Source organism: Chiloscyllium plagiosum, unplaced genomic scaffold, assembly GCF_037043375.1.
Source record: "Chiloscyllium plagiosum isolate Xiang-an unplaced genomic scaffold, Cpla_swu_hap1 HiC_scaffold_30, whole genome shotgun sequence".
NCBI lineage: Eukaryota > Metazoa > Chordata > Chondrichthyes > Orectolobiformes > Hemiscylliidae > Chiloscyllium > Chiloscyllium plagiosum.
In genome coordinates, this window is record NW_028270168.1 from 32,831,569 (window position 1) to 32,853,181 (window position 21,613).

General features: G+C 39.7%; 1 protein-coding gene across 1 annotated transcript in view; it reads left to right on the forward strand.

The window, feature by feature from the left end:
* rhbdl2 (rhomboid, veinlet-like 2 (Drosophila)) overlaps positions 1 to 21,613 on the forward strand; it is a 67,463-nt gene that overhangs the window by 38,084 nt on the left and 7,766 nt on the right. Inside the window, exons 2-7 of the mRNA XM_043717814.2 lie at positions 1,144 to 1,382; positions 7,909 to 8,057; positions 9,841 to 9,953; positions 12,919 to 13,019; positions 16,618 to 16,678; positions 18,041 to 18,102. Coding sequence (XP_043573749.1) covers positions 1,179 to 1,382; positions 7,909 to 8,057; positions 9,841 to 9,953; positions 12,919 to 13,019; positions 16,618 to 16,678; positions 18,041 to 18,102 — 690 coding nt within the window. The 5' untranslated portion in view covers positions 1,144 to 1,178. The remainder of the gene's footprint in view (positions 1 to 1,143; positions 1,383 to 7,908; positions 8,058 to 9,840; positions 9,954 to 12,918; positions 13,020 to 16,617; positions 16,679 to 18,040; positions 18,103 to 21,613) is intronic.

A 21,613-nucleotide genomic window follows, 5' to 3' on the forward strand; every position in this document is an offset into this window, starting at 1 on the left:
TCATAAGCATTCAACGTCTCGGTTAATAAAGGCAAATATCTCATATGCAGCAGTTTCTTTTGAGTACCTCACTTTTTTCCATCCATTATATCTCTCTTTTTAACCCTTGCTAGTTATAAATTGCCTTAAATTAATTTCATTATTGAAGTGTACTCCTTTCTTATTTCTCACCTTCTTTGTGCTTTCCCTTCTCATTTTTAACTTAGCTGTCTTCTTTCTTCCCTTCTTGTAACTTGCCCAGCTCACAGCTTTGGCTAATACATTGACCTCATCTTCTCCCATGATCTTGACTAATTCCAACCCTTCTCTTTTCATGCTACATCCTCTATCCTCTTCCAACCCTAACTTTTTGGCTGCACTCATAAACTCAGTGAATTTGGGGAGGGGATGATGCCGCAGTAATATTAGTCACAAGTAATCCAGCGATGCAGGGAGCATTATGTAAGAAAATTAGGACTCAACGTTGAGTTCTCCAATTTCAAATAATGTCCCTTTCCATTCCCCGACTCCTTTCCAAGCCCTCCCCCTCCCTTCCACTCCTCCCTTCCACAACTGGATTAATTCCTCCCATTGATCAACCAGGTCATACCCTCTGCCTGTCTTCACCTATCCCCACTCCACCACCCTGCCCCCACTAGCCCCTTTATTTGCAGCTCCCCCTACACTCACCCTTAGTCCTGAAGAAGGGTTACACCCAAAACTTTGACGTCTCCACCTCCTGGTTCAGCCTGGCTTGCTGTGTTCTTCCAGCCTCCTGCCGGTCTACTACAGCCAAATAACATTAGCAGCATGCAATAGACAGAGCTTAGTGACTGAGTGCAACATCATGAAGCTCTAGAAAAGCTGGAATCCGTGGCTATCAAAGGGAAACATCTCCACTGTTTGAAGTTATACCTAACACAAAGGTGGTTGTCAAGTCTGATAAAATTCAGTCAACTTTAGTCTTTTTAACAGTCAACACCTATCTGGTTTGATGACATTTTGGAACAGAAATGAAACAATATGACACAAAATGTATTTACTAATTTCTGTTGATCAGCCAAGAATAGTAGTTTTCTGATCATGGCCAATGTAATTCTGAACTGTTGGATTTTGATATCTTTGTAACTGTTGATTTTGTGACCTTTCTTAATAAAAACACAGATAACCCTGAATTGGGATTTACTGAGCTGTTAATAATGGAGATGAATCCAACAGAAGAAGAAAATGAAAATCTGAATGAAGAGAGGAACAGGGAATCACAAAAATGCTCTGCTTGGTGTCAGAAGGTACACACAACGGTGTCTAATTGGATGCTCCCTGAAGACATGAGAAGTCGCTATATGGAAAGAGCAAATTGCTTGCCTCCACCGATCTTCATTATCTCTATAAGTTTGGCTGAGGTACAGTTTACATTTCTGCAAAAATAATATAACCTTTCATGCAAAACTTAAATGGATAAATTCTTCATTTTGCAAATAAGGTGTTTTTCTAAGAGTTCACATTTTGGCTATGAATTGGGGCTGGCCAGATGGACTAAAATATAATTTGCACAGTCCTTTGTGTTCCTGTGTTTGTATATCTGAGATATACAACATCACAACATTATATCCAGTGATATCCTTTGTTATACACCAGTAATCCGGATTATTAAAAGGAGCAGCTAACATCAAAATATGTCCATTAGAAGATAAATGGACAAATGGTAGTAATCCAGCTTTAGTATTTAGCTGATTAACAAGCATTTCCAGCAATACTTAAAACAAGAAATGCTAGAAATATTCAGCAGGTCTGGCAGCATCTGGGGAGAGAGAAGCAGAGTTAATTTTTTTTAAGTCAATGACCTTTCATCAAAAGTGGAGGTATGGCTCAAAATGAGTCTTGATGGGTAGCTGATTGCACATGAGAAGGGAAATAGGAACCAGTGAGGATTAAGAAAATAAAAGAGACATGAGGAGACATGATGGAGAGAAGAGCAGCAATTCTAATAGTTGGGAATAGCTAGAAATGACAGTGAATTAATTATCTAATACAACAGCAAAATACTGCAGGTACTGGGAATAAGAAATTAAAACAAAAAATGTTGTCCAGGGGAAAACAAGAAATGCTGGAGATCACAGCAGGTCAGACAGCATCCATGGAGAGAGAGCAAGCTAACATTTCAAGCCGAAATGACTAGGTGAACTGTGGAGGGGACAGCATTTATGCAGTAATTGGGGCAGGGGAAGGTGTCGGGGTAGTGGGTGGAGAGTGCTGGGGGAGAAAAGATGTTGATAGTTCAGATTAAATTATTGAAATGTGAGAATGGCAGAACAATTGTGTATCTCTGCCAGACTTAAAAGGACAGACAGTTCCCCTGGGATGGGGGGAGGGGAGCGAGGACATGATAACAAGCTAAAAGGGAAGAAATGATTCATAAGGTGTTGAACTGAAGTCCAGAAAGCTGCAAGTCCCGAGTCTGAAGATGAGATGCTGTTTCTCCAGTGATTCACTGGAGCACTGCAACATTCAGAGGATACACATATGGGCATGTGAGCAGTACGCTGTGTTAAAATGACCGGTTATGGGAAAGTCATGGTCACACTTGCACACAGACAGGAGATGCTCCGCGAAGTGGTCACCCACTCTGTGTTTGGTTTCTCCAATGCAGAGTAAGCCATATAGGGTGCATTGAATACCACGTGCGAGATTGGAGGAGGTACAGGTGAAATGCTGCTTCACCTGGAAGACTGTATAGGTCCGAGGATGGTGAGCAGGAAGGAGGTGAAGGGGCAGATGTTGTACTTTCCACAGTTCCATGGGAAGGTGCCGTGCAAAGGGGGGGTTATTGTTGGTGGTTGTGGAATGGATTAAGGTGTCCCAGAGGGAACGATCCCTGTGAAATTCAGAGGGAGTCAGACACACTATTGTTCTGCGATTCTCACATTTCAATCACTTAATCTGAACTATGAAAATCTTTCCCCCACCAGCAACCTTCAAACTATAGTATGAATGTCGTCCCCTCCACATTTCACTTCAGCTCTGATGAGCTGCCAGAGGAAGCTCATTTGCAACATTTAAAAGGAATCTGGATGGGTATATGAATAGGAAGGGTTTGGAGGGATATGGGGCAGATGTTGGCAGGTGGGACTAGATTGGGTTGGGATATCTGGTGGCATGGATGAGTTGGACCGAAGGGTCTGTTTCCATGCTGTACATCTCTATGACTCTATAAGAATCATCCAGACTCATAATGTTAGCTTGCTCTTTCTCCGTGGATGCTGTCTGACCCGCTGTGATCGCCACCATTTGTTGTTTTCAGTACAGGTTCCAGCATCCACAATAATTTGCTCCTAAATGTCATTCAGGTCATCTGGCAGGATGTGTGGAGAGGAACAGTGTTGTCATTTTAAGTAATTGACCTTGCATCTGTTTCAATTTCTGATTTATCGATTCTACAATATTTTGTGTTTTTATTCTGGTGATAAATCTTTTAATTTACATTAATTTATACTGAATATAGAACCTTTTATATTGACAAGCAAAAGGACTTAAAAATAGAAAATATTGCCTTACCAACATGAATCTTCGGTTGCCAACTCTTTGAACAAGGCTTTGGTCACTCTTCCAAACCTCTCTAATTGGCATCTTATTTTATATGTCAGTTAGCCAAAATAGTTTGAATATTTTATGTGATAGATGTTAAGTAAATGCATAAATTTGATTTTTGCTTCTTTCATTTGATCTGCAAAGTCTATACCCTAGACATGTTGATATAATGGCCAAAGATGACAAAGACCATCTCTCTCATGGTGAAACTAGTGAAAGCGACCAGAAATCACAAGTCCCAGCCCCAGACATGGCACTTCTGATTTTGAAAGTGTGGGTGTGAAGTCAGTTCGGGTTTTGCATGTGTCTTTAATGGAGGCAGCTGACCATGTAAATCACTCAGCTGCCTCCATTGAAGTGGGACTTTGGCATCCCTGTAGTGTGGAACCTGAAGAGTAGAGCGAATCTAAACTTTATAGATTAATTTGGATAGCCAGAGTACACCAATGGATGTGATATTTGCCCAGCTTTGGAAATGTTTTGTTTTGGGGTGCCGGAGGTTTGTGAAGGAGCCTTAGGAGAGTCTCAGGTATCCTTTGGGATTATTGGACTGTTAACTGTAGAGGAAGATGGCTGAACAGGTGTATAAACTCCTTGGAACTGTAGAGTTTCAAAAACTATCAAGAAGCATTTATATGAATGAGAGTGCTTTCTTCAGTACGATGTGCTCTACAATATAGAACTTTAACTTATAGAATTTCACTTTTTCTCCTGTGCAATAGTTATTAATGCATAGTAGGTGGTTTAACATGCTGGGTTGAAAAGGAAAGGTGTAACAATGAGACGGCATCAGCTGGCACTAAGTGGCAGAAAGTGGGAAATGGTTACAGAGGCATAAGTTGGTATAGGTGGCACTGGGGAATGGGTAAATGGCATTGGATGACATAGATTGGCATGGGTGAGGCATGGGGTGTGCCTAGGGGTGAAGGATGAGGACTAGAGGAATGTTTTAATGATTTTTTTCTTTTAAGTTTTCGACATCTAACTGGATCCTTGAGGCAGGCTTTCTACCCTCCCCCTCAGAAACTGGCACCTTCCTGTGCTATTCCTGGGTTGCCCAGTCTGACTCTATGTACCTGGCCTGTGAAAATAAGTCGGAGCCAGTAACTCCTATTCATTTCAAATTACTTTTTCCAACTTTTCTATTGTGCAGTGCAACTTTGTCAAATGATTTATAAAATTTTGTATGTAGTTTGCAGTATGATTTTCATTTTGGCTTTGTGCTTTAATGTTCATGCTGTTCTATATAGGGAGCCCCTGTAAAAGTTAAGGCACCTCAGTGGGGCCTATGCCTCAATTTCTGAAAGACAGTACCCAATATCCAACATTCAGAATTATTGTGTTAGTAAATTCACCAATGTAGAAAAGTATAGCAACCGATCAGCAGGACCTTAAGACCTTTGGATACCCACATAGAATCCTAGGATCTGGAGAACCATTGTTCAAAAATGTATGCTACAGAGATTGCGATATTCAGACAATTGGTCCTTTTGAAACTGTCTTTCCTATTACTGTTGTAAAGATCTAGTGGTTGACATCGCTATAGAAAATCCTTAGTCAAGGAACAATATGCAAAACGCAATGCCTTTTGCGTGGTGTAAAAGATATTTTAGAAATATATAATAAAAAGCATTTTGAGAAATGAGAACACTTTGCGAAGAAATTTTAAATATGAGAATTTATTTGAGTTATGCAGAACAATACTGTGGGTCAACATTTTGCCTTCAACTTCTGAACTTGCTGAAAGGAATGTGAAGAGTCAGAGCATTTCGACTATTGTTGTTTATGGTAGCCTGATTTGGTTGAGATATTTCACAATTATTAACACTATTTTTACCAACAATGCACTTACAACTGCATATATTTCAATGAAAGTTGTATTTCCATGCATTAAAACTGGCATAGCAGTACAGTTTATTGCTGAGCATATCCTCCAATGATATTAAATAAAATAAGGTTGATTTAACATGATTTAAGAAATCTATCACTCACCTTTGCAGAAGAAAACACAAATAAAACTTTGGCTGGAATCTTATAGGGCTCTGAGCTATGGTGAGATATGTGGCAGAATCATATGAGAAGTTCAGCAAGGCCCACCTCGACATCAGGATCATCTCATGTCTTTTTTTATGCAACTGCCAGGCATTCAGGCAGGCTTCTCACTGGACAACAGCGAGTTGCCAATTAGGGGGATCATTGCTTGTCCAATACCTTGTTAACAGCCCAAGTCACCTCACTAATAAAAAGTTTTCTATCTTACCAAATGCACCAAACAAGCTTGGTATTGAGTAACTTCAACATGGGAATCAGAGTGAGTATGTGACGACTGTAGCTCACCACTTTCTTCAAAGGACCTCAAGGCACCAACATCTCAGGGCACGCTCAGTGGACACTGGCCATACTCACCTCATATTCGTGGACATTAGCACCAAACTCAATGAATCCACATTGCACATCTTTAATCCATGTACAGGACGATTCCTCACTTTGTGCTGCAATGGCAGGTATCATTGTAAAGCTGCTGCAAAGAACACTGTGCACTCAGGGACACGAGCCAGCTCACAGATTGGACGAGGCTGCATCTCTGGGTTTGTTGCTCACTGTCATAATGCTCAGTCACTCCGAGCCTAGCTGGATGCGCACATCATCACTGCTTTGCTTTCGCATACATTGCCTACACAGCCAAGGCTATCAGGCTTACGTTATTAGTATCTTACCTTGTCATTTAGTGCAGACACAAAGGCAAGAAGTTTGTCATGACTGTCAGCAGGCCTCAGTCAAGACAAAGGAACGCAGCCTCCATTACCAATCCAGGGGCTTTGAGATGGTCAGTCAGTCACACGAGTTTGTCATAGTTAGGATACTGTCCACATAATGGGTGAGAAGCCAAATGACAGGAAGCCCGCCACCTATCTTGACTCTTTCTGTCCTGTTACGGCCTACATGCCTTCGGAAATGAGGGAGAGGGAGGAAATATTGGAGACGAAGTGTGTAGTGGCACAGCCATCCAGGTGGAGAAATGTGAGTGAGTAGGCGGTGCTAAGGCATCTGGGATAGTGGCATCGTTGGATTTGGGGGTGGGTGACAGCAAATGAGGAAGATGTTGCAGGTAATACTGAGGCAACAAGCCTTCATAAGTGGTGGGTAAAGTAGCAGAGATAAAGTGAATGGGAGGGATCAGGGAGAAGATGAGCAGGGCGAGCAGAAGTTGAGCACTTAGGAGTGTAGAAGAAAACTGACCTCCTTCCTACAAGTGCTGACCATTTCTCCAGATGACTGAGACTGCTCTAATATGTGTGACAACCTCAGATTAGATTGGCATGGTCTGGTGGCATGGGAAGGAGGAAATCTGACCTCTGCACCCTCCTATCTAGGAAGACCCTGGGTCCCTGCCTGCAAAGCAGGCTGCAAATTATCCCGGTGTTCCCTGTGGAAATGTCAAGAATTGCACAACAGCTCCGGAATGATAGTGCTTGTATGGGTGCCCATTTGGCTTTAAAAGATCATGTGGGTGTGAGGAATGACAGTGTGCTCAGGGATATCCTGTCAGTGGCAAGCATTCTGAAAATAGGGTGTGTAAAAGAGAGATTGGAATCAGATAAGAGGGACACTATAGGGTTGGGGTAGGTATTTAATATGCCACATTTGGTAAGATATGGCGAGAAACATTCCAAAAGACTTGATGCAAATCACTTAGCCAATAAATGTACAATTCAGCCCACAGACTAGTGAATTGACAAAGAAGCCAAATTTAGTTCAAATTATCTCACAAATAATTGCATGTTGCCGAAGTTGGGTAATCGTAGAGAGGTGTATTGTTTCCAAATTCATTGAGCTTGAAATGCAAGAGGAAAACTTGAGCATGAATTCCAGTTATAATGTTGCCCAATTTCTCCTTTGACCTGTTGTGGCAGGAGCAGTGTGAAGACAGTAAGGGCTTGAGCTTCTTCCTAATTATCCCCCTCATTCACCAAGTGGGCAATTGTCAGGAAGTGATTACTTTTGTAGTTGGCTGGATGTATTAAGTTTGGTCATGTAAAGGAACTGCAGGTCAGTTTTCCACCATTGGCACACACTGTTCAAAATGAAAATAAAGAAAAAAATGAAGCTGCATTAAAAGAAAACTACCTATAAGTTTCCTTAGTGACCTAGAATGCCTCTTGGTGTCATGTGAGATCTGATTCTTGGATTCGGTGTACAGATATACAAACTCTGGATCTCTAACTGATACAAGAAGTCAAATCACCCTGCCCATCACTTCGTAGGAAATCATTATTCCTTCAAAGTGTAGCAACTTTACCTTGACATTGATTAAATTACTTACCTCATTGTATTTTCCAGCTGGCTGTTTTTATTTACTATGCAGTCTGGAAGCCTCAGAAACAATGGATTACCTTGGACACAGGGGTGTTGGAAAGTCCATTCATTTACAGGCCAGACAGGAGACAAGAAGCTTGGAGATTTATCTCGTACATGCTAGTGCATGCTGGGTAAGTGTTTCTTACACAAAAAATTGCAGGAAATATCTGGAATTGGACCTCAATAGTAATTAGCTTTAGTGTATCCTTTTAAAACCAAGTGGCCATCACAATGACAAGTACCATATGACACACTGAGCTATTACTGATGAAATTAGCTGGCTGCTGTCATCTGTGGAAATGAAAGAGTATTACAAATTACTTCCCTGTCAACAGCTAGGGAGAGAAGATAAGATATTCAATATTTTATTCAGGTGGAAGTAAATTTGAGGGTGACAACACTTCTTTAAATAGTTGTATAACTTGCACATGTCTGCAGCAAAATACTGTACTGTTGTGAAAAAATATATAAGTAACATTGGGTTTTAATGGTTGTTGAATTATTATAATTTATGATATTATATTTCTACCAACAATAATCTACCAATTTGTAATCTTGGTAACCAAGCTGCATATCCTGTGCATAATTGCTGTGGAGTAATTTAACATGCTGTTCGATTGCACTAAACATTATGAGCTAACATTTATGTGGGTTTTAATTATCAAAATAAAACTGTTCACTCTGATCTCACCTTTATTGGGCATGACCTATGTCTTGCATTGCACAGTCCTTTACAATTGCTACGTACCTCATATGTATGCATCTCAAATGCTTGCGCCTACCTGTTTATCCCTGCATGGTAAGTTCCATTGCACACATAGGCAGCTGAGACAGAATGTTGAGCCTGATTCAAAGTTAAAAATGACATAACACCAGGCTATTGTCCAACAGGTTTATTTGGAAGCACTAGCTTTCGGAACGCTGCTCCTTCATCAGGTGGTTGACAACCTAGTGCTGGTAGCTCGTGCTCCCAAATAAACCTGTTGCACTATAACCTGGTGTTGTGTGATTTTTAACTGTGTACACTCTAGTCCAACACCGGCATCCCCGAATTGAGTCTGAATCGTTTTCTGATATAACTGGGCTTGAGTTTGAGGCCATTTGGTCAGCTGTTAAAAATTTTGAAAAGATGTTATAACTTTCAATGTTGACCCGTGTAGAATTTCCTGCTCATAAGGATATAATTGGCCCATAGGCTTACAGAGCCTCTTTGGAGTTACCAAGATGTGGTACCATTCTTAATCCCATTCCCACACAGTTCTGAGTTTCACTCCTTTCAATGGTGCCTTAACATTGGCTGATTGGTTTGCTGTTAGAAGGCTTTTTACATTTAGAGAACAGTGAAATAATACATAGAAAGCTTTCATTTCAACATATCACCATCTTTTTCAGATTGGATTATTGGAAGTATGTTAAACATAAATTTGATTGAGAAAAATATTCTTTTGGTTTAAAGCTCCTGCACCACCAAACTCAGTTTTTCACCATTTCACAGAAATGGAGTGAAAAATAGCAGAAACCAAGAGCCTCCAGCAATGCCACTGACTTTTTGAATTTGAACATATGAAAAGGCATGCATGTGTAATCAAATCATTTCAATAGAGTGAGGTAAACATCCTGAACATCTATGAAATCTGGCCAAACAGATCCTTATCTAGAAAGTACTCTGCAACTAAAATATAAAATGCATGAAATCCATTGTAATGAAGGATGACTTTGCTGTTTGGAACCATGAATGGCGAGTGGTTTGCCTGAATCAAAGCATGTTTGTAATGGCAAAGACATCTTCCTCTGGATATGAGCACAACTGGGATAACAACAATGTTGTTTCCACCATACATTAATCATTGTCAAGTTGGCGAAAGGCATATTGACAAATATCTGGAAATAATCTGTTCACTTTTGTGTCTGCAGTGTCCAGCACATTATAGGGAACCTGGTTATGCAACTTATTTTGGGAATTCCATTAGAGTTGGTTCACAAAGGTCATCGGGTTGGGCTGGTCTATCTTGCAGGGGTAATTGGAGGTAAGTTAATTTTACGGTTTCATGATCCTTTTAGATGCCATTTCCAAACAATGGGATTAACATTGAGGAATTGTTTTGCTTTAGGAGGGAGGGTAAAATTAGCCTATCAAAGGACATCAGGTTGAAGTTTTCACACACTAATTGATGGTGTGTCGGTGTGAGTAATGTTGTATGCTATCCTTTTGCAATGTTTTTTGTATGTAGGTGTCTCCGTATAATTCCAAACAGTTTGAACATTTCCAAATCTAACTTGGAATAGCTACTTTTAGAGAAACTTACACTTGCTGCTACAGTGTAACTGTCCACATTGCAGGAGGCAATTCATGTTACAAATTGAAAGACTCTCCTTCTCTATTTCTTGGAAATAATTGATTTCTGTCTCAAGGACATATGAAGACCGTACCTTCAATATTAACCGTCTGATATCACACAATGGATGGAAAAGGGTTGCACTAAACCATCAATAATATAAGATGTGACTGTGACCTACCCTACATGCATTGCTGTTTGAAGCAGAGGCAGATATTGGGTGTCTTGATTATCTGCTCATGGGGAGGGCATTCCATCATTAAAATATCAGACTTTCATAATGCAACTGCAAGCCTAATTTAGAATCAACTGCTGCTTAACAGGCTTCCAAGGCAGTAGGAAAACTCAGCAGTGAAACTGTGCTGAGAATGATAGGCACTTGCACAGGGTGCTCCAAGGTCAGGAATTCTAATCTCAATGCAGGTTCAATGTGCAAACTGTTTTCTCAATTCGCTATGGGTAATAGTATGCAGGAACACTTGTTGTGAAAGATGTATTTGTACAATGTGAAGATGATTTTTCCACCAAAAGTATACTTTCTTTATATAGTTTTGGTAAGTATATTAATAACAGTTTAAATTTGACACATAGTGACAGTTCAGAAGTAGGCCCTTCAGTCCATCAAGGCTGCACCAACTCTCCAAATGAGTAATTCATTTGTAACCCTGCATTCCTCCTTCTCAGATAACTATCTAATGTTCTTTTGAATATTTGAATGCCTCCAGTAGAGCATCAGACAGTGCAGACCTTAAGTGTAATGTGATTGAATAACTTGCAATAAAGTACGAGAAGCTTGATCTCACTAACAGGTTTATGATATGTACTTCTCGTATGGAAGTATTTGCAAAGAACATTATGGTGGATGGTGCTGTAGCTGCTTTAGACTGGATTTTCAATGAGGAAGAGAACAACCCTCATCAAGTAACGCTGTGGAGGGAACTGTCGGTGAAATGGAGAGAAGGAAACAATAGGGAGAGTTGAAATTTTCAGGAGGGAATAAATTACTAAACCCACCTAACAAGATCTACAGGATAGAGGCTTAGCTTCCTTGACCTCTTAGAGGCGCAGTGCTTTCAATGTTTGAGGTCTTATCTCAGGTAGAAGCAGAATCCATCCTTTCTTGGCAAAAGTGAGGACTGCAGATGCTGGAGATCAGAGTCAGGAGTGTGGTGCTGGAAAAGCACAGCAGGTCAGGCAGCATCCAAGGAGCTGAAGGGCTTTTGCCTGAAATGTTGATTCTCCTGCTCTTTGGATGCTGCCTGACCTGCTGTGCTTTTCCAGAGTCACATTCTCGACTCCATCTTTTCTTAACCTGGTATTTGTGTCTGGTTGTGAAAGTCGTCACAATCCTCAACTTTAATTTGCCTCTGATTCCGTCTGGGGCACCATCTGAACCATAGCAGAAGTCTTGCATTCAAAAGTCATATAACCTTCCCCTGTGGTGACAATGGCCAAAATGTGTGGACATTTGGAATCAGGTTTCTGGTTGATCTCCCACAAGTGCAGGATGTGGGATTTGCTGTAACAAACACAGAGAATGCTGGAGAAACTCAGTAAGTCTGGCAGCATTTGTGGCGAGAGTGAATATTCCAAGTCCAGTATGACTTATTCAGAATTCTGCCTGACCAGCTGGTTTTCTCCAGCATTTTCTGTGTTTGTTTCAGATTTCCAGCAATCCCAAGTCTTTTGATTTCATTTCAGCATGCAACTTGCTTTGTTGAACCTATCATTCCGAGCTGGTGTGTGTGACTTGTACACCTGACATCTCAGAGGTTGTCCAAGGGGCTATTATTATTTTATTAAACCAGGTTTCTGTAAGCTACTAACAACTACATATTAAATCAAAATAGGCCTTATACCTGTTCCTAAAATAGATGCTTTTGAGTTGTGCATTGCAGCAAAAGACTGGATGTGATAAGATTAATCATTTAGAATTTATGGTTTAGATTCTCAGCAGAAATGAAAGAGGTGGGACCACAAGAAATATGCCTGCCTATATATATAATCTCATTCAAACATTATCTATAAATCTTGATGTTTATCCAGGCATTTAAACAATTGCAATCTGGAACATATCTGTGCCTGGTGTATAGCTTTGTGTTGGATTATGGCATGATTCAGTGACCCTTTTAAAGTGGTTAAGGAATCAATGCAATCTATAGGTTTGGGTGCCACTTCTTAAAAATTAAGACATGGCTGAGTGTACAAACCTGTAACAAGCCACTAGTATTTGTTAAAGACTGTCTCCAGATGTCTCTCCTCACAAGGTGGTGCCGAATGATTCTCAGGCCAGAAGATTAGCTTGGTTTAAGGGGACATCTCTACAACTATCCAGTTTTGACCACAATACATACCCAGTGGTTTAACATTTAAGTGGAGAATTAAAGCACATATGTACTTTCATCAATTGGCAATTGTGATTCATATTCTTTTATGTGCAGTGTGTATTTACGTACATGAGAACAGGATCAGGGTGGTAAAGGGGAAATTGAATTAACTAAGGGTATGTTTGCTTTGTGATTAGAGAAGAACTTTTGTAACTGAGAACTATTAGATCTGGTAAATTATGTTGTGCTGAGCTGGAATGGTTCATGTTCTACACTTGATGTTGGACAAGGGAGCTTACATCCTGTTTCCTGTTTTCCTGTTGTTGCAGGCTCATTGGCTAGCTCAATATTTGATCCAATGCTTCGCCTAGTTGGAGCTTCAGGTGGAGGATATGCTCTAATGGGAGGCTACTTTATGAATGTCTTAGTGGTAAGTGGTTAGAATTAATTAATATTTTATTCATGTCGTATGTGGAGGCTTTGGGGAGTCGGGAGGCAATCAGTAGAAAAACAGCGTTTTAACCAAATCATGTGTTTTATTTACTTAAAGTGTCATTTTTTAAAAAAAACATTTTTATCCAGATTACATTTTAGCAAAGATGTAGGGACCAGGGTGTAACACCAGAGAATGATATCAAGATGCACACAGTGGGGAAGACACATGGTATTAAACAGGAAATAGTATGTTATTAGATAGTGTCAGAGTAAGAGGGAAAGTAATAACATTAAGTTAGGACTGCATTTTATGTAAATGTTATTGAGCTATAGGTAGCTACATGGAAGTATAATGTTATAGTAATAACGGATGATGGCCTCATATGGTGCGGCAGGATAGTAAATAATCCCGAATACAATTTGTTCAGAAATTGTATAGAAGAAGGAAAAGAGGAGGAGGAGCAGTATTTATTAATATTAATATTAAGTGCTAATTATTAAGAGAATGTCCCAGAGGAATCTTGAGCTAAGGAACAAAAAGGGTACAATAGTATTGCTTGATTTGATCTATAGACCATCAACCTTGGGAATGATGTAGAGGAGCAAATTTGTGAACAAATTAGAGAGAAGTGTAAGAATTATAGGACAGTTTTCGTGGATGATTTTAATTATCAGAATGTAGAACAGGAGCACAGTGAGAGAATATCCAGAAAATTGAGCCTGCTCCACCTTTCTCTATGATGATGCCTGCTCTTGAGCTTTGACAGTCCTTTCCCAACCACTCCCCACATCTCTTAATTCCCTAAGGTGTTGGAAGTCTGTCTACCACAGCCTAAATTGTGGAGTTTCCATAACTCTTTCCTGTGGAAAATAACAAATCAACGGCAGAAAGTTTTCCTCTTTTCGGTTTTAAATAATTAACACATTATCCTAAAGTTGTGATTTGTTTTCTTGATTCCCTGCAGCACACACAATCTTTCAGTGCCAACCCTATCAAGCATTTTCATAATCTTGAATGTTTCAGTCACATTGCCTCTCATTTTTATAAAATTTCAGATAACATAGGGTGGTTAGCACTGCTGCCTCACAGTGCCAGGGACCCAGGTCTGATTCCAGCCTCTGGCAACTGTGTGGAGTTTGCACATTCTCCCCGTGTCTATGTGGGTTTCCTCTGGGTGCTCTTGTTCCCTCCCATAGTCCAAAAATGTGATTGTTAAGCAGATTGGATATGCTAAACACAGGTTACCAGGGTAGGGTGTGGGGCTGGGTATGGTGGGATGCCCTTTGGAGGGTCATTGCAGACTCAATGGGCCAAATGGCCTCTTTCCACATTGTAGGGGTTCTATTGTATGATACTAAGTTATTCATTGTGGGCGGCATGGTTGCACAGTGGTTAGCACTGCTGCCTCACAGCGCCAGAGACCCGGGTTCAGTTCCCACCTCAGGTGACTGTCTGTGTGGAGTTTGCACATTCTCCCCGTGTCTGCGTGGGTTTCCTCCGAATGCTCCAATTTCCTCCCACAATCCAAAGATGTGCAGGCTAGGTGAATTGGCCATGCTAAATTGCCCATAGTGTTAGGTGAAGGGGTAAATGTAAGGGAATGGGTCTGGGTGGGTTGCGCTTCGGTGGGTCAGTGTGGACTTGTTGGGCCGAAGGGCCTATTTCCACACTGTAAGTAATCTAATCTAATCCTCACAACCTAGGCCAACTCACTCATTACCAACCTAGTGAACCTTAATTTTTTATACAGTAAATAGCAGGACTCTTAGGAGGTTTGATATACAGAAGGATCTTGGAGTGCAAGTTCATAGCTCCCTGAAAGTGGACAAGATTGTAGAGAAGGTGTCTGGCATGCTTGCCTTCATCATTTGGGGTACTGAGTATAAAAGTTGGCAAGTCATGTTACACCTGTATAAGACTTTGGTTAGGCCTCGTTTAGAGCACTGCGTGTAGTTCTGGTCACCACACCACAGAAAGGGTATGGAGGCTTTGGAGAGGGTGTAAGAGGAATGAGTAAATGGCAAAGATGTTGAACAAATATCTTTTGTGCAGAAATGGGCATTGAATATAAGTAATAGAAGGTTAGACAATAAAAAGGAGAAAATTAAGGAAAGTAATACCAGAAGAGAAAAAAACTACTAGACAAACTAATTGGATTCCAATCCAACAAATGGCCAGGGCCATAAGAAATGTAGGAAATACAGCCATAGATTCCATGATCCACTAGGTCTGCAGTTATCTCTCTTTTAAAATTTGAGGATGTTAGCCATCAGGCCCTGGCCATTTGTTGGATTGGAATCCAATTAGTTTGTCTAGTAGTTTTTTTCTCTTCTGGTATTACTTTCCTTAATTTTCTCCTTTTTATTGTCTAACCTTCTATTACTTATATTCAATGCCCACTTCTGCACAAAAGATATTTGTTCAACATCTTTGCTATTTACTCATTCCCCATAATAATTTCTCCACTCTCTGTCCAATGGACCAGCATTGACTTTGGCTGCTCTCTTGCTTTTTGTACACTTATAAAAGTTCTTAGAATCAGTCCTAGTAATTTTATATTATTTAAACTAATTTTTGGACTGGGGTTGTGGTAATATAAAGGATGAAATGTATTCATATGCAGGAACTCATTCTCTGTGGATAGAAAGGTGCCAGCCTTGTGCCCTCTTTAAATTACACAGAACTTGGGAATCCTGCAGTTTCCTGTTGCTTTCTCCATGACACTGCCAACCAATGAAGACTCTTCTTCTGTAGTATAAATTGTTCTTATCATTTGAAATTTGGCATTCTTGCACAGATTGGGAGCCAGGATTAGATGTATTCCATTACAATTATCTTTACCGCCTAGTTTGGCTTATCCAGTGGACTTGACGATCAGTAATCTTTATGGTAACATTGAAAAAATTAACATATCAGTTCAGTTTTGACGCAATTATTCAAGTTGGACCAGATTAATGAAATATTCAGATGGCCTCGATATATATTTTGTATTCTAAACATATTTGGATATCGCAAAGGACAAAGAAAGCTAAACATCCATGGAGAAATAAACACTCGTACATTCCTTTGCTTAAATGTTATTGTAGAAAATTTAAATGTGCCTTTCTGCCTTAATGAGTGTGAATTCCTGAGCGATTTGTGAATTCCTGAAAGCAAAGCAGGGTGATAAGCAAAGTGATCTCTTGCCTTTTAAGGGAAACAACACAAACATTAGAAGCTATTTTCATTTTATTTCCTGCATTAGTACCAAATCTCTCCTCCTCAAGAAACTATTTGCATTTTGTGGCACTTCAGCTATTTTCTCGTTTGCTATATTAAATGATTGTTTACTCCATTGAAGCAAGTCTGGAGGGGGAGCAGTTCTCATGAACTAAGCAGTCAGTTGTAACATTTTAGCAACAGACTGCGCAGATCAGTTCACCAACATCAAGTACAAGAGGAACATTACACCATCGAATCTCCATGAGATTTTTGCCATTCATCCAAATCTTAGACATCAAAAGTGACCAATGGAACTTATTTGTGTGCAAGAGCTCAAGATAATTCCAAAAATAACTGCAGCTCCATAATATTTTTATTTGTTTTCTTGCAGAACTTCCGACAAATGGTGCCACTATTCGGTGTTTTCAGATTAGCTTTTATTTTGATCATAGGTAAGTATTCTTCACATTTTGTAGTACAATTTTGTAATTCTCTCTAGTTTCCTCTGTTGATCATTTATCATCACATAGAAGTCATGATGTGGTATGACAGGGAATTTCTGATTGTAGAGATGTATCTAACAGCTACTCCATAGAGAAACAATATTAGAGGTGAACTACTTTGGAGCTTTTAATAACATTACACAATCATCATTGCCTTGAATGGGAGGAGATTCACTGAGATTGGAGTCTTGGGTTTTGCTGAGTCAGGATACTGTTAAGTTAACATGCTTTTAATAATGATGGGTGGGTCCCAATGTCCCAATTTCAGGGCTCTGAACCCTTTCTGAGACTTTCGTATTTTTAGCAGCATATTTTAAGAATTTTGACTGATTTGGTTGGCGTACTCACATCCTCCATTCCTGACTTGACATGTCTCCTTCTCTGAAATTGTCAAGGAATTAGACTAATTTTTAAAAAAACTTGTGGTTTTGGACACAACTATTGTGTACATTAGGGAACCTTTGTGGCACATTAATGCCTATTGATTCACCATAGATTGCATAGAACCAATTAATCTTACAGTGACAATAAGAAATATTAAATACAAAGTTTTAAAAATGAGCCAACATTCATAAATTTTCACCATTCTAAAAACCTTACTTTGCTACTGGGCAATAAAAGTGACAATCATATTGACCCTTCAAGTATCAACAGCAGAAGTAGCAAGCATTTAAAATCTGTAATCTTGTGTAAATAAACAGTGTGCAATTGACAGCAGAAATTAGACAGCCAAAGTAATACTCTTCTTGAAGCTCAGCTGTTTTACCAAACTAATGGATTCTCAAGAATTTCGGCTATCTGGCAGCCTATGTATCTACCTCCACTCCCTTTTTTGGGTCAGCTGGATCAACACCAGTCTTCATCTGGATCCCAGCTAGGAAGACCCCACATTTCCAGGACCTTCCTCCTTAGACAGGCGCACATGGTTCAGAAATGTTCCGTGTACTGTTGGTTTGTCAAAGATAAAAATCCAGGCTCATATCACATTTGGAATACCAAATAAAATATTCTTGCTCATGAATAAATAAGTAGCATTCACTTTTAACAACATAATCTCCCCTTGCATGTAAGTTCCTTGATAGTTTGTTTAATTAAAGAGTTTGAAGTAGACAATTCCACTGCACTTGACTAGGACACTTTAGTTAAATCTTCTGTCATGAGTGATTTCAGTCCATGCTTCTGTATTGACCATGTTTGGGAAAGCCTACATTTGACATATTTTAAATTTAGTCTTTTGGTGCCATCCGTTTGTATTTTCTGGTTATTCAATTATATGGTTTAAATTAATCATTTGAATATACCTATTTACAGTTGGTACTGATGTGGGGTTTGCCCTATATAGAAGGTTCCTTGTTGGAGGAGATGGTTTGCGTGTAAGTATTCCAGATATCTATCTTAACCTCTCACTACTAAGACATTCTTACACATAACCTTTAATATGATAATCTAACAAATTAACAAAGTGTTTAACAGACAGCAAACTAATGCTTGATAATGATGACTTATGACAGCCTTGGATTATTGGTAACACTTCCATCTTAGAATTCAGATTTTGCTCCCAAGGCTTGAATTCATAGAATCTTAGAGATATACAGCACAGAAAGAGACCATTCGGTCCAACTTGTCCATGCCAACTAGATATCCTAAACTGATCTAGTCCCATCTGGTTAGATTAGGTTCCCTACAGTATGGAAACAGGCCCTTCGGCCCAACAAGTCCACACCAACCATCCAAAGAGCAACCCACCCAGACCCATTCCCCTACATTTACCCCTGACTAATGCACCTAACGCTACGGGCAATTTAACATGGCCAATTCACCTAACCTGCACATCTTTGGACTGTGGGAGGAAACTGGAGCACCCGGAGGAAACCCAGGGAGAATGTCCAAACTCCACACAGACAGTTGCCTGAGGCAGGAATTGAACCCAGGTCCCTGGCGCTGTGAGGCAGCAGTACTAACCACTGAGCCACTGTGCCGCCTGCCATGGTGGCAACATTTGACCCATATCCCTCTAAACCCTTCTGATTCATGTACCCATCCAGATGCCTTTTAAATGTTGTAATTACAGCCACCTCCACCACCTCCTCTGGCAGCACGTTCCATAAAGGCACCACCCTTTGCTTGAAAAAGTTGCCCCATATAAATCTTTCCCCTCTCACCTTAAATCTAGGCTCTGTAGTTTTGGATTTCCCCTCCCCTGGCAAAAAGATCTTGGTTATTCACCCTATCCATGCCCCTCTTGATTTTACAAACTACAATAAGGTCACTCCTCAGGAGATAAAAGCCTGAGATTCAGTCTCTCCATGTAGCTCAAATCCTCCAATCCTGTCAACTTCCTTGTAAATCTTTTCTGAACCCTTTCAAGTTTAACAACAGCTTACTATAGCATGGAGACCAGAATTGAATGTAGTTCTCTGAAAGTGGCCTCACCAAAGTCCTGTACAGCCACAGCATGACGTCCCAACACCTATACTCAATGCATGACCAATGAAGGCAAGCGTGCTAAATGTCTTCACTGCCCTGTCTACCTGTGACTCTATTTTCAAGGAACTATACACTTGTACCCTTAGGTCTGTTTGGCAACATCGCGCAGGGCCCTACCATGAATTGTATAAATCCTGCTCTGGTTTGCCTTACCAAAATGCAACACCTCACATTTATCTAAATTAAATAGCATCTGCCATTCCCTGGCCCATTGGCCAACTGAGATATAATGAAAAGGGAGAATTTGACAGGTGTGAGAAAACAGCAAGAGGTATATTACAAGTGGCGAAAGCCTCTACATGTATATAAGAAGTAAAGGTAGCAACGGTCCCTTAATGAGTGAAATTGGGGAATTAATCAGAACAATGTATATGAATAATGAATAAAAATTAATTTATCTTTGAACAAATATTTTGTATCTGTTTTAAAACTAAAAGGCACACAAGTATCCCAAGGACGTAGAAAATCATGAGACAACACAGAGAGAAACATTCAGATGAAGTAGTAGAAAATGAATGTGATGAAATGCTGGCTAGTCCTTCAGACAGATTGTCCTCATCCTAAGGTACTGAAAAAAGAGGGTATTAGAGAGCAGGCAGTGATGCAGTGGTCATTGTCACTGGACTAGCAGTCCAAAATCCTAGGCTAATGTTCTAGGGACATAGTTCAAAGCCCATCAGGGTAAGTAAAATTTAATAGTATCTGGAAGTAAGGAATGACAACCATATAACCACTATCAAATTCCATCAAGTTCATTAATGTCTTTTAATCTGCCATTCTTATCTGGCCTAGACTACATGTGACTCCAGACTCACAGAAACGTGGTTAACTATACCGTGAAATACTGTAGCAAGTCACTTTGCTCTATTAAACCACAAAGTCTACAGAAAGGAACTAAACTGAATGGAGTACCTATCATTGACCTAGGTATCTGAAATGACAACAGAAAATATAGCTTGTTGACCCTGTACAGTATTCCTTACAAAACCGTTTGGGGCTGTCCAGTGAAGCTATAGCCTGACATATTTCTGAAATCCTGGCCTGCCCCTGCTCCTAATTCTTATTATCTTGCAATTATAGAAGGTTACCCATGGTTGACAAGCTGATAAGGCCAGTTTTACAGTATCATCCAAAATCAATTTTTTCTGATCTCATTGCTAACATACAGTAGCTCCTCATCCCCAAGCTGACCTTTCTGTTCTTTATGCTTTATAATGACCAATGCACACTGGCTGATATAGTGAGAGGCAATAAAACCAATGGCATTTGACTTGAGTAATCAGTTATGGCACCTGCAAGGTTCATAGTTCAGATTGTTACAAGAAATAAATAGTTATGATTTGATAACTGGCCTTATTTGCTTGGAAACATTCTGATGATTGCAGCAGCATTTCTATTTATTTATACCCCTCACCAGTCCATACCCTATTCTGCCTTTCTTCTTTTCTGCTTTTATAGAAATTAATATTTTTCTGGCTTTACTTCCTTACTGCTGTGATTTCCTTCTGCTGAGAGTTTATTTAACTCCTACTTTGAAAGAAATTGAATGACAGATACACACACAAGGTAAGAGCAAATCTATTCATGTGTTTGTGGTGATATGGAACTGCTGTGAATCAATGGGAATTCATGCAGTTTTATGACTCGTGGGTGGTTAAAGGTCGTATTGCTTTTGAATACTTAAAGGCTTTTGAATAATAGGCATAACCCAAAGCAATAAATCTGTCTTTGTTTGCTTTCAAGCTACAGCACATATGAGTCACCTGGGTGTACAAATTAAAATACCAATGGGGAGTCTATTGCGTTACCATGTGACAATATTAACCACACATCTTTTGTACTGTGAAACCATATTCATTAAGAGATTAACACGAGAAAGAATTGTACACTACCTCATGATAAGTGGTGAAAGAAGATATGGAACTAAATGGTTCAATTTAGAAATAAACTGAAAAGGATCTAATTCTGAAGTCATTAAGGTCCTGGAAGATTTAGCAAAAACATTGAAATAAGAAAACAGCATAAAATTATTATTGGGCTTCTAGTCATAACATTGCAAAAAGTGCATAACCGTTCATAGCTATCACTGTCAGTTTTTTCTAATTATATGTTTTTTGAAATCACATCCAGTATAAGTGTGTAATATTTGCTAATAACTACAAATGATAACTGAAAGTACTCTACAGAAGCCAGTGTCCTGTCACCAAGTTACAATTTATATACATGGTCAGAAGTCACATGACACTAGGTTATAGTCCAACAGGCTTATTTGAAATCACAAGCTTTTTGAGCACTGCTCCTTCAACAGATGGGGTGAGATGCTACTGGATTCACTTACGTGTGTATAGTACTTGACACTGGTCCGGCTTCCTCAGAGCCAGCTATCAGGGTGAACAG